Consider the following 13,856-nt stretch of genomic DNA (forward strand, 5'->3'; position numbering starts at 1 on the left):
TCGGCAGCTTCTGTCCCGCAATGTTGTTCCAAGAAAAATGTACATTTACTACTCACCATAAGGCGCCGGAGCCTCAATTCCTCTTCTGTCATGCTTAATACAGCAGCAGCCGGACCAATTGCGTCATCAACGGTCGCGATTTCGTCTCCAGACACTACCGCTTTTCGTACTCCGTAACTTACAAGAAGTTTCACAGCGAACTTGGCTGCGTGCACGACTGTCTGAAATCGACGTGGGCCGGAAACTGACGCGAATCTACTGGTCCTCTTCCGAACATAGATTTGCCTGCACACGGGCCTTAGGACTCCTGCCTTTCGAACCGTGACCTCAAAAGCGGGCGAAGCACATTCCTTCCGGATTAGCGCTTTTGTGGTAGCATGGTTACCCTTGTTCCTGGAATCCCTCCGAATGGACAGCACAGATATGGCGAATGAAACCAGACTGCCCAAAGACCTATGGCGTGAAGAACGGACAGGCAGCCACCTCCAGGGACTTCAAGTATATTCGACTGCCCTTAGTACCTTCTCGAGCGGCCACGTGTTCTAGTGTAAAATATACGGGGATGCCACGATATTCCACCGTTTAAAATCCTAGATGTCAAAATCCCAGATTTCTACATTTAAGCTTCAATATAAAGAATGGCGGAATGATAGTGTTGAATAATGCATATTACTGAGAAACCTCGCGGCATAGCGTGATTTTGACGTCGGTTGAAGTCATTGTCGTGAATAAAAACACGGCATTTGGAGTCCGTGAGGCTTAGCATGGCGGTCACATCAGAGCAGCAAAAGTTATTAGAATTTGGATAGGTTAGGTCAGTTTTCAGAGGTTATGTTAGTTTATGTATTTTTGACAGTTCACCGCGCCGTTGGGGGGCTCCTCACAGTTGGGCACGCACGCAACGCTACGCTAGCGCCGTTTGGAATTTTGAGGATATGGGATTCTAAACGGTAGATTCTTAACGGTTGCATTTCGGGATACCCCCAAATATACATAGCGGTATCATTTTGAAGCGGAACTTTATTTCAACGGGCTTGAAATTCACGAGGGATGTATTGGTCGCCCGGTCGCGACAGGAGGACGCCCTGCTTGGTATTTCGTAGACAATGATTTGTGGAGCCATTTAGAGCGGTCATAAGCTTTCGATAAAATTGCGCTGGATAAGTCGGACTCCACGAAACGGCGTTAGGTGGAATGGCCTGACACAACCCTCATACAAAAACCTCACATTAAAACTGCCGCCCAATCGACCATGTAATGAAAGATGTCCTTTCTAAATTTCAGTGTTTTTTAGTATCGTCTTTATATTGTTTGCATACACACACACACACACTTTTTTTTTGTCTTGTGCGGCCGTTTTATCGCAAATCCTGTCCGCTTACATGAATTTTAAGTGAAGTGTACATACATAAACGGGAACGGCTAAAGAAGGTAGGGTTGCTGTTTATGAAAAAATAAAAATACAAGAAGCTATGGCATCGATGCTGTTTCTTATTGAACAGCCTCTCGGTAAGTTCATCTTTACCGCAAGGTGGGTTAGGCTGGACCAGCAAGCCGTCATCCACTGACTGACCTTTCCTTGTTTGCCAAGCTAATAAATACGTATATCAAAGTTTATAAACAACTCGGAGGCAAACATTATTGTGCGTAACGGCTGAATCTCTTGAGCACGATTACAAAAAGGAACCCCCCTAATCTCAACGACCCTAATCTCTATACTCGTCTTAACCATGTTTCTCAGGTTCCTCTATCTCCTGAAATAAAACATATAATCAGTAGTAATCGAAGCACCACGGTAAGCACTTATACCTCTTAACATCGGAAGAAGCATTCTGTGCAGTCCGTTTGGCGTTTCATCGTCCGGTTCTTCTCCGGAAGCCGTGTCTTCCTAGCGTCGAAACTTCTCCGAGATATCGCCAATATGTTTCACATGACTCATTGTCATCACGTTGTCTTGGAAAACGCACTAAAACCACGTAAATAGTGCACAGGAGATGCCCGATCTTTGCCACGGCAACCGAAGAGAAAAAACGACCTCGCAACGACGCGTCAAAGTTCAAACTGACGCCTGCGCCCTGCGCTCTCTCTGCTCCCTCTCGCCTGTCGCGGCCCGCCGTTAGAATTTGAATTGAAAGCCTCCCACCGCACCGGAGCGCCCTCGTAATTATTGCATCTGCTTTGGGTCAGCCCGTGCAATTACCTGTTTGTTTTTAGTTCTTCTAATTGTTTGGCGGAGTGTGTCATCTTTTGATTGTGCCTTTTGGCATTTTGCTGGTACATTTTATGACATTTGCCTTTAGATGAGAATATGAGCACGAATTGAAGTTACAGCATATATTTTATCGAAGACGTAAACGGATAAAAAACAAGAAATATAGATCATACGTGTGCTAAAATACATCAAAATAATGACTTAAAAAAGCAAAAAAAAAAAAAAAACAAGGGTATATGGCAAGAGTGGCCTCTTCTTCCCCTAACGGATCTCAAAGGGGGAAGCTGCCCAGCTTGGAATCTCAAGTGGTTCAATTGACCATTGTGGGAACAAAATGGTACCTGTGAGGCTCCCACTGTAAGTTCTGGAACCATTTGAGGCCAGAGTGGTACCACTGATTTCACCAATGTGGAACCAACCACCCCACTTGCGAATCCAGCTGGGACCATCAAGATTCAACTGGAACCATTCCGCGACCATCCACATTCAAATGGGACCAGTCCAGATTCAAATGGAACCATTCTGGAACCAGTCCAGATTTTTGCCTGGGAATACTTTCCCTTATGTTGGTCCTCAAGAATGCAAGTTTTCGGATCAGAAAGCAAGCTTTCAGCATGTTCCCCTTGGACCGCTGCTAAAATGTCCATGTGAAGTGCCACAGTTCTCCTCTAACTTTGTTGAGCGACAGGACACAAATGGACATGACAGTGAAACGCTGCTCAAGAACTTCATGGATGGCGCACTCTACCAAAGAACTTTTGGAGACTTGATGTCAGAACCCGAGCAGTATACTCTCTTCCTGCTCATGAACACTGATGAACTGGAGATTTCTAATCCTTTGGGTGCAGCACGTGGTAAATACAAACTTGTATGTGTTTACTTTTCGCTGCTAAGCCTTCACCTGAAATACCGATCACAGCTGCAATCCATTCATCTTCTTTTGTTAGCACGCAATGTGCACGTTAATAAGTTTGGCATGGACGAGTTTCTGAAGCCTTTGCTCGAAGACATCAGAGAGCTCGAGCAGCACGGGATATCGATTTTCCTTGGAAACACCCAACGAAATATAAAAGCTACATTTTTTGCTTTTGTGGAGACAACCTCTCTCTGAACCGCCTTGGAGGTTTCACTTGCTGTTTTAACGCAAGCCGGTTCTGCCGGTTCTGTCTTGCATCATCCAAATCCATTCCAAGAATTTCTACAGAACAAGTCTGTGTTATCAGGAGCCTAGATGCCCACAAGAGGCATCTGTCTTGCGTACCAGTGAACAGCAATGCCAGCAAGAGAATATATGGCGCGACAGGGCCTTCTCCATTGCTACAATTGCCACGGTTTGATGTCACAGTGCAGTTACCACCGGATATCATGCACGACATCATTGAGGGCTCGTTTGAGCATGTTTTGCGACAGGTTCTTGCTGCACTTATTAGTGAAGGTGTTCTCAAGTTTGATGGCTTAAGCAAGATAAATACATTCCCAAACAGCTTCCATGACAGGAAGAATAAGCCCAAGCCTGTTCCAAAATCTTTCATCAATGGCAACGCTAACCTGAAAGGGACTGCATCACAGAAATCGTGTCTCCTGCGGCTCGTGCCTATCATTTTCGGCGAGAGTGTTCCAGTTGGAAACCCGGACTGGGAAATACTCCTACTTTATCGTGAAGTGGCTAACCTCAGTTTTGCTCCCGAGATACCACATGACTTTGTAGCATATCTTCAAGTTAGAATTCAAGAAGTTTTGTGTCACTTTTTAACCAGATACCCTGACGTATCCATCAAGCCAAAACTGCACTTTCTTGTGCATTACCCTCGCTTCATCGAGCAACTTGGGCCACTCAGCCAGTAGTGGTCAATGAGATTTGAGTCAATACACCAGAATCTCAAGCAGTGGCATCAAAGATCAAGAACTTTAGAAATATCTGCAGTACACTGGCATCAAGACACCAGCTGCAGCAGTGTTATGAGCTAGAGTCTTTCTCCTATGGGGATGAGTTGGTTACGTCAGCTGCAGAAGAGCATGTCCTCCTCTCCGCGCACCTTTCGGACTGGTTTGGTGCGCCGTTGAACACCCGAAACTTTGAAGCCTCAATTTCGGAACTTTTTTTGGGCAGTTCTATTTGCAATATCGAGCAAATTTCTTGGTGGACCTGACTAAGTTCGCTACGGGCTCTCTAATTCTGTAAAGAAAACGTTAGGCTGACTTGGGAAATTTTGAAGTTCAATTAAAGAAATTCAATTTCTTTTAATTAAAATCAAATGAAAATATTTTTGCAAGATGGCAAATTCGGTTGCCACACAAGTGCCCTTTACCTCGTATTTTTCCGCCGCCCCGTTTTTTTATAAAGTCCGAATGACACGTTTTTTGAAACACCCTGTATATATATATATATATATATATATATATATATATATATATACAAGGAAAAAAATAGCCGGAGCTCTTTGGCTCCACGTATAGCATATGTTTGTAACTCAAACGTCGCCATGCCAGTACTGGACAGCTGTTCCGGCCTTGTTGGGCCACATTTTTCCTTGTATACTTCACTGGCTTTGCACTGGGCTTTCAGTGAGTGAGTTATCTCACCCGGACGGAAGGAATCACGTGTTACGTGACCTTCTGACGCCATCCACTCACACGTTGCCTGCCTGCGTACTGTTGATGAGGCCCAACAAGGCCGAAACAGCTGTCCAGTACTGGCATGGCGACGTTTGAGTTACAAACATACAGGGTGTCCCAGAAAACGTGTCATTGAATTATAATAAAAAAAACTACACCACCTGGAGTCATGCGGTCAACGGCATTTGTTCTTACTGGGTTTTTGCCACCTCCTCATGCGAATGTCGTGTAACTTAAGTATAATTATGTATATTTTTGCGAGCTTAAGTCGGAAATTTGCCTAGCAAAGGTCACTTTTTTACCCCACCAATCTAAAGAGCGTGTCTAATTTAGTCAAATTAATGATAATTGACAGGAATATTCAAAAGCTGTCCCATCGGAAAAAATAGCCGAACATCATGCACTACGGAGGTCGCACAGAATAGCGCACGGTGAATTTTTCAGCGCAATCTTTGTCAGTCCGACGAAAGGAGGTTGGAAACCCAGCCCTCCCCGACATCGCAGAAAGAGATAAAACATGCACGGCTTATCACGTCCGACTTTCGCTGGGATAAATGCTTTCCCTCTCCCAATTTTAGGAACTGTTGCTTTTTCTACTATCACTCTGTGGGCTGGCTTCGGATCCTCCTTTCGTCTCACTCAGAGCGATTGCGCTCAAAAAGTCATCGCACGCTATGGTCCGGTGCTCCGAAAAGCATGATATTCGGCTATTTTTTCCGATGGGATAGCTCGTGAATATCCCTGTGAATTAGCATGAATTTGAGTGAATTCGGTACGCTGTTCGTATTAGTGGGGTAAAAAAGTGACCTTTACTTGGCAAATTTCCGAGTTCAGTTCGCAAATATTTACATAATTAAGCTTGGAGTACATGATATTCACATTAGGAGGTGGCAAAAACCTAATAAGAACAAATGCTGTTGACCGCATGATTCTAGGTGGCGTAGTTCTTTTATTATAATTGAATGATACGTTTTCTGGGACAACCTGTATATATATATACAGGGTGTCCCATAAAACGTGTCATTGAATTATAGAGACAGTGCTTCTACAGGACACGGTATAAATTTGGAACTTTATAAAAAAGTAAGAGGGGGTATTCGACGTTTCGACAGCAGCGCTGTCTTCAACAGGAATGAGATATGGTGACGCAAGACAATTCCAAAGAATGAGAGGGGAATATGTACAAGGGGGAGAGGGCAGCACACGTGCTTTGTCACACAAATGGAAAAGGATACAATGAATCACCGGCTGTCATGTTCTTCGCCGGAGGGCAATGATTTCCTGGGGTAACCAACCGGGGAGTCTGAAAGCGATACCAAAGAGTGCATGTATTCTGAGAGAATTAGAAATTTAGGTTGCGAGCAGTTGAGAGGACGCCGGGGTACTCGTTAATCTGGCTTTTAAATTTGTAAATCAGGAACGATTCTCTTTGTTTTCTAAGACGTTGGGATGGAAAACCCGATTGCAGAACGAAAATAGCTATGTCGTTAACTGAGTGGCCGGGTTTACTAAAATGTCGAGACACTGGTAAGATTAGGTTTCTTTGAGACGTCAGACCTGTGGTTGTTAAGCCTGATCTCCACATCATGCGCTCGAACCACTGATGAAGCAGAAAAGGAATCAAAGCGCGCGCTGCAGACCGAAGTATTTTACTTCCGTCGTCTGTGTGAACAGCAAATAATCGGCAAAGGAGCTACAGTTACGTAGATATATCCGCCCTCACTTAATATCACAGGAAAACGTCATACGCAACGCTCCTCAAGCAGCACAATGTACTGAAAGTCGAGTGCAATAGGGGTGGACGGTATGTGTCTAATATATTTCTTTAGTTTCACGAGCCTGTTCAAGGTCGTCCACCAACCCGTCCACCCCTGTTGCACTGGACTTTCAGTACATTGTGCTGCTTGAGCCATTTCGCGGTATTTTTCACGATCTTTGTTTGCCTGCTTTAATTTTTGCTTGCAAGGAGCTTTGTGCAGCACCGCTACATATCAGCGCTTATCGCACCGAGGAAGGGTGAGACCCGTGCCCAGCAGAATGAAAGGAGTCATAAAGCGAGCGACTCCGAACACATGAAGTAACCCAAGCAGCACAATGTACTGAAAGTAGAGTGCAATAGGGGTGGACGGTATGTGTCTTATCAATGTTCTTTAGTTTCATCAGTCTGTTCAAGGCCTTCCACCTACTCGTCCACACCTATTGCACTCGACTTTCAGTACATTTTGCTGCTTGGGAAGAAAAGAAAGCTTAAAAGAAATACAAACCAAAGATCGTGAAACATACCGCGATAAGCCGAGATAAGTTACATCGCGTCCCAGGCAGCACAATGTACTGAAAGTCGAGTGCAATAGGGGTGGACGAGTAGGTGGAAGGCCTTGAACAGACTGATGAAACTAAAGAACATTGATAAGACACATACCGTCCACCCCTATTGCACTCTACTTTCAGTACATTTTGCTGCTTGGGAAGAAAAGAAAGCTTACAAGAAATACAAACCAAAGATCGTGAAACATACCGCGATAAGCCGAGATAAGTTACATCGCGTCCCAGGCAGCACAATGTACTGAAAGTCGAGTGCAATAGGGGAGGACGGGTAGGTGGAAGGACTTGAACACACTCCTGAAACTAAAGAACATTGATAAGACACATACCGTCCACCCCTATTGCGCTCGACGTTCAGTACATTGTGCTGCTTGGGGCATGACGTTTTTCTGTGCGGTTAAGTGAGGGCGGGGATATCAACGTCGCCGACGTTCTTTTTGCCGATCACTTGCTGTTTCCAGTAAACGACACTGCTCAAATACTTCGGTTCGTAGCGCGCGTTGTGATTACTTTTGTGCTTCATCAGTTGTTCGAGCGCATCATGTGAATGTGTGTTCTTAATGTGAATGTGTGCATGCGCATGTGTGTTTTTAATATGTGGAAATCAAGCTTTAATATCGCAATTGCAATGTGCTCCTTCAAGTCAATAAATAAAAAGTTGATTAAAATATATCTGGTAACTACTCCCCTAATTGAGAAAAAATACGGTTTCCTAGTAGCACCCCGGTCGAGTAATCGAATGACAAAAGTAAAAGCGTCCCAAGGCAACTCCCCTTTTCATGAAAATTCGTTGCAGATAAAAGGAAACACCCTGCATATATAATGGAAAATGCGATTTTACTGAGCGTACAGCGGCCACTACCTCACCCAGCTCCTCGCATACGAGTGTTATAGCATACCTATATTATACCTCATTCCATACGAATGTTGCCAACAGTTTACCGTGAAGTTGGCCCAGGATGCATGCCTACCCCCTGTCTGCCCCTCTGTCCTGCTGTCCATTACCACCTCTCCAGTTCTGACATCTCTAGTCACAGGTGCTTCGCGAGGCTAACACGCAATGAAAGTAACCACCTCAGTCGTACACCCTTGTGATGCTCGCCGTGGAACCGACACAAGATGTGAATATCGTACAGAGGGATGGGCCAACCGAATCCGCGGATCCTCGAATCCTAGGCAGGGATTCGAGATTCGGGAATCCGAATCCCGATGCCGAAAACGGCGAATCGAATCTGTCGAATCCACCAACCAGGTTTGCTTGTTCCTTTCTGAAATTAGCGCTTCCGGAGTTCACTGAAAGCCTGATGGGTATAAGCCGCGGCACGCGGCATACAGCATACAGCTCCGACATTACAAGTTCAAAAGTAACATAAGTAAGTAGCCCCCCCCCCCCCCTACCCCAGCCGCCATGTTCCTACACAAACTCACCGACGAACGAAAAACAAATGAACGAAAAGTAACATCGTCTATTTCCTAGTTAAAAAAGTCAGACACGAGAGTTTATGTACATATTTCCTGTAGTCGATGAACAACATGTTAAATAAATTGCATTCAAGAAGTAGTATATAGGTACGTTTAATAACTGCTCTTTCATTTGTGTTTCATAAACAAAGATATCAAATTCTGCTTCAAATCACTTTTCAGTGCAAGCGTTTTTCCGCTTGGCTTTTTAAACTTTTAATAAATAATTCGAAACATTCGCGATTCGTAGTATTCGTGGATTCGCCGAACCTTCCTTGGATTCGGATTGGAAAAATTCTCGATTCGTCCCATGGATAATCTAAACAACGGGAATTAGCCGGGGCACAAACTCGTAAGCCTCAAGCGCCAAGAAATTAACGTAGTTGCTTAAGTCGTTAATCTGTGAATATATCGTTCGGTTTTCTTGCATATCCTACGACGCTGAGTAGCGCGAAATGTACTCTGCATCTACTTGTAACTTATACTGTACATGTAAGTCGCACTTAGCACTATACCTGCAACTCTAATATCAAAGTCAGTCTACAGCTCGAGACTTTCCATTCAAGGTGTCTGTGATTTTGTACACTCTCATAAACATTCGCAGCCATGCTTCGGCGCCAACGTCACCGCGTCGAGAACACGGTGTCGTCAGATTGGGGTCCGTCGATTTCCTTTGGGTTTTGAAATAAACAAAATGACACATCGGAGGTCGCCGTTTCCATCCTTTAGCGAGATCTGATTCTGCTACCTCCTATGCAACATACTGATACGAACATTACGGCACCGGATTATTACAACCCGGATCACCGGATTATTATAAACGAATACGTTATGGAAAAGGTCATCCTCCAAAACCGTATCAGGAAGAAACCAGTAGTGCGGGCAAAGGGCGCCTGGTGACGTGAGCCCAGTGTTACTTTCAGAAGCCACCCACTCTGTACTAAATTTAATCGAGGATTTTGTGTTTAGTTTTGGAGGGATGTAATTGGTACGCATGTTCCTGTCAGCCAAAAGGCGACATATATACCGTCACTTGTATTAATTTTGTGGCGGAGACCGAATAACTTGGTAGACAAGGTGCCTTAGCAAAAAGGGGGAGTTTTGGTTTGCGAGTAGCAGTCAGGTACCTTAGGAACAGGTGCGCCTCGCACACTCCGAGAGAGGCTCGCGCGTCATGGTCTTGTAATGACTCCTGGAGAAGATCTTAGATTTGCGAGAACCTTCGCACGCGTAGGCGTTGGCCTTGCACAGTCACAGATATCCCCAGTAATTCCTGCACAAGTGGAGGAGACGGATCATGCACCCCCCCCCCCCCCCCCCACTATCCCGCCTCTCTGCAGACGGCGGCAGTGTAGCACCCCATTAAGGACAAAATGTCATACGACAAACGTGGTCAGCGTGGAAACAACCGGTGGCTGTGGAGGACGAAGCAATTCTTGAGTAGGGTTGCGGTAATGTCCGGACGGTTCCGTATTAAGTTGATCCACGCACGATGCTCCTTCCGAGCAGCGTACCGCTGTTTGGGGGAGGCAGAAAGCACGACATACAAACGGTACTATACCACCAATGACATGTACGCATCGGCGTAACGGGTTTGGTATAGAGGCCCTTACAAGACAGCTGGGATCAGATGTAAATATTTCCAAAAACTCAATGACTAACACAGTTCAAGGTACCGAACTTTGCAAGAAGGCGATAGTCGTGGCGTGGGAATTAAAATCGCGCAAACTACTCTGCTCTCCAACTACTGTTCTATACTATAACTACTATAACTACTGTTCTATACACATACACCACCCAATATACATTTCTACCCCGTTGACATGTCCGTTTGGCTCTTGGAGGTTCTATATGTTATGTTTGTCCGTGTATGAATCTTGCCTTGTACCATTTGCCTTTCCACACGATTTTCACACCTGTGTACGTTTCACCTTTGTTATCCTCAAATGTTGAAATGATGTCTGATGCATTTCCTTCCAGCTCAGAACAATCGTAGAAGACATAAGAAGCGCAATACGAAAACTTGTCGAAGGCGCGTCTTGGCTCGACGACAGCACCAGAAAGAAGGCATTGGAAAAGGTGTGTCTCCTATCTCAAATATGCTACTAATGCTTACGTGATGTTGACGCACATAACTTTATCTGTTCGTTATCTCGTACATTCACCGTCAGATATGTTTTTGAGTACTCCTCCGCGTGCCATTGTCATATTCGTAGTCTTCTCTCTTAACTCGAATTTGACTGCTACGAAATGCTAAAGAGCGAGCAAATTCGTGCCACGGTTCGGTGAGGAAAAATACCTGAGACTGCGGGCAAAGAGAAGAAACTTCGTGCGCGTATACTTGTCTGCTCCTTGTCTCCAGTGTTTTCGTTATGAACCGAATTTGACGATGGTTACATTTCAGGTACGAGGTAGCCACATTCCATGTTGAACATAAGCTAAATTATAAGGAGTTTTGGCGAGTAATACAGGCCTGCATATTTCTAAAAACTGAATGATTCGCAAATAACATATGCCATTTCTCATTGGTTTGGACGTGCTGAATTCAAGCATGACAACATAACCATTCAACTAGATCCGCGGTCTTTATGGCATTGCAGATTTTCCTTACTACACTACGTAAATCGCGTAGATAATGGACATAATTTGAAGCATTACTGGAGCATTATTATTTCTGGAAACATGACGTAGCACATTGTGTGCTATATAACTTTTTTCCAAAATTTATCGCTGTAATTAAATTTATCTAAATTGTCTCGACACTACTGAAAATGACTTCACAAAACTTTGTTCACATTCGCTGGCTGAACGGCTTTACGCGTACACTGCGTAATCACTTGTTGCTGCAGCAAAGTAGTATGAAAGCATTTACCATTACGCTTTTTTTTTTTTTTGAAGACGCAATATTCTCGTCCCCCATGCTCGTGACTACTCGAATCTGGTATACGTTCAAATGTTTACAACGTTGGAGAGTCTGCATCGGTTTCATTTTTAGCGGTAGTGGTCTTTCGCTGACGAGGCTGTGTCGTGATCTTCAAAATCTCGAAGATTTGGCATCGAATTTCCACGATGCACCTTTGTTCAAGATTGCACCTCTATGTCGCGAAGATTAGTGCCAGTGAGTAATTTGAAGCATAATTTTCGTTTTTAGCATGCAATATTTAGTTCGGTTTAGCAGTTAATCCGAACAATTATTACACTGACTGGATGTTATGAGGTATTTGGAATTCTGCTCTTCAAACATGGCAGGTATATTAGACAACCCTTGATCTTCACGTATCTTCTCAACTATGCTATTAGCACTTCAGAAAAAAAAAAAGAAAAGAAGAAGAAAAAAAAGAAGTGGTATGGGAGTTTAACCAATGTGTACTTAACTTTTTCTTTCATTGTTCATTCGTTATTGGCCTGTAATCAACTGCAGCGCTTTAAGTAGGCAGCCTGAAGTTTGTCTTGACGACTATCGCTGTAATTTGTTTTGCGAAATCGTCAACAGTATCATATACATTTTTTTTTTCGAAGCAGTAGATACGTTTTTGTTCGTGCAGTGGCTTCTGAAGTGGGAACGAGGGGACGTTATACACCTGGTCACAACGAGCAAGAGGGTTTATTATTTTCTTGAACAGGTTGACAAGATGGTGATGAAGGTCGGCTACCCTGACTGGCTGAAAAACGACACGCACTTAGAGGAGCTGTACAAAGACGTAAGTGCTTAGAGACGAACCATTCACAATGCATGCGCCTTGCGCTTGTAGCGCCATGAAAAGATTGTTGCGGAATTCATTCCGTTCACGCGGGAAATTCGTTTAATCTGAAAAATCCAAGTCTTCATAACGCACACCGGTTGTGAGTTTCTCACACTAAACCATAGGTGTGCTTCTTTCTGTTCTGTTACTCAGATCTAGCTCTCTCGTATAATGCCGCGCCGTGCGAGGGTTACGTGAGTTTACTTTGGGTATTTTCCAAGATTTAACTTATGGGCACATCTCCAATGTGAGGTCGTTGATAAGCGGAATTACATCGTAAGTGCATAGTAAAAGGTCGAAATCCAATTTTCATGTGTATCAGACATATTTGTGATACATAAAGAACGGTCAAAAAGCAACCGAGCTCTTAACATCGCAACAGAGCCCGACTGCGGGGACGAGAAGAAAAACGCACAGCAACAATGTACGAAACACAGTTGAGAAGTAATACGTGCTACAAACAAAATATTTACAAAAGCATGCCGAGGACGCGAGGCATCCCAGTGACTTCCTTGCATCAATAAAGACATAGTCATTTGTCTGAGACGGGTAAACGTATTTCTGTGTGAGCAACAACCTGCGTGATCGTACCTCAATTTAACTCTATCGCCTCTTGCTGACCTTATCTATATAGATTGGATGGGTGGACCCGAATACGCCGTACTCCATGATCCGTGCCAGATACCTGAACAACAAAGCAGTACATCACCTGAAGAATATACGTAGGGCTTTCAACAGGACAGAAGGGTATGTCCATAGTTGTTCTTTGTTTATAAAGATTAATTACAACGTACGTCCATTTTTCATTAAAACGCAACATGCTTTCAAAATCTGAACATTTTCAGACGATTGACACAACAGCGATGACTAAAGCTCACTTGTAGTACGCGCGACAGCCCTACGACCTTCACATAGTCCAGTATGCCCCGGTGCCGTTCTTCTTCTTCTTCTACTTCTTTTTTTATCATGCGCACCAACATTACTAGATTACTGACACTTATCAAAACTGCGCCCCATGTCCCCTTTCCACGGCGGGCCGCTTGCCCGGTGTCCCTGGTACAGGAGCGCTAGATTCATCGCGTTTTCGTCTGTTTTCTCTTGTGCGCTGCTTTAAGGTAGGGCTCTGGCGCCATTGTTTCATTGTTTCGAGTACTGGCTGGAAAAGATTCGGACTCATCTAGGGCTGCGAAAATTCGGTGGGAAAGTCAATGGCTCGATGATGTGTTTTCAAGCTGTTTTCTGTGGTGTGCTCTTTCATCAAAATGACATACCAAAAGAATGTGTACAAAACATTCATAGCGTTTTGGCTGTCATACCGCCCGACGAACCGGCCGTCGAGGCCGATGCAGCTCCTGTCTTTCTGAATTGCCTCCTTTGAAGGTAGGTAATGAAACACGTGTGCTCTGCATTATGAACAGGAACTGGAGCTACGATTCACAGACCAATATAGACAACGCTCCGCTAACAAGAGGATTTACTTGCACTCTACATATACTTAACGT

The 13,856-nt window shown here is 44.3% G+C and overlaps 1 protein-coding gene across 1 annotated transcript in view; it reads left to right on the forward strand.

The window, feature by feature from the left end:
* The window catches only part of LOC135368970 (membrane metallo-endopeptidase-like 1), a 110,717-nt gene that overhangs the window by 41,467 nt on the left and 55,394 nt on the right, over positions 1-13,856 (forward strand). The window contains exons 4-6 of the mRNA XM_064602551.1: positions 10,592-10,690; positions 12,235-12,312; positions 12,989-13,101. Of these exons, the coding sequence (XP_064458621.1) occupies positions 10,592-10,690; positions 12,235-12,312; positions 12,989-13,101 (290 nt within the window). The remainder of the gene's footprint in view (positions 1-10,591; positions 10,691-12,234; positions 12,313-12,988; positions 13,102-13,856) is intronic.

The sequence above is a fragment of the Ornithodoros turicata genome, chromosome 1 (genome assembly GCF_037126465.1).
Source record: "Ornithodoros turicata isolate Travis chromosome 1, ASM3712646v1, whole genome shotgun sequence".
NCBI classification, from domain to species: Eukaryota; Metazoa; Arthropoda; class Arachnida; order Ixodida; family Argasidae; genus Ornithodoros; species Ornithodoros turicata.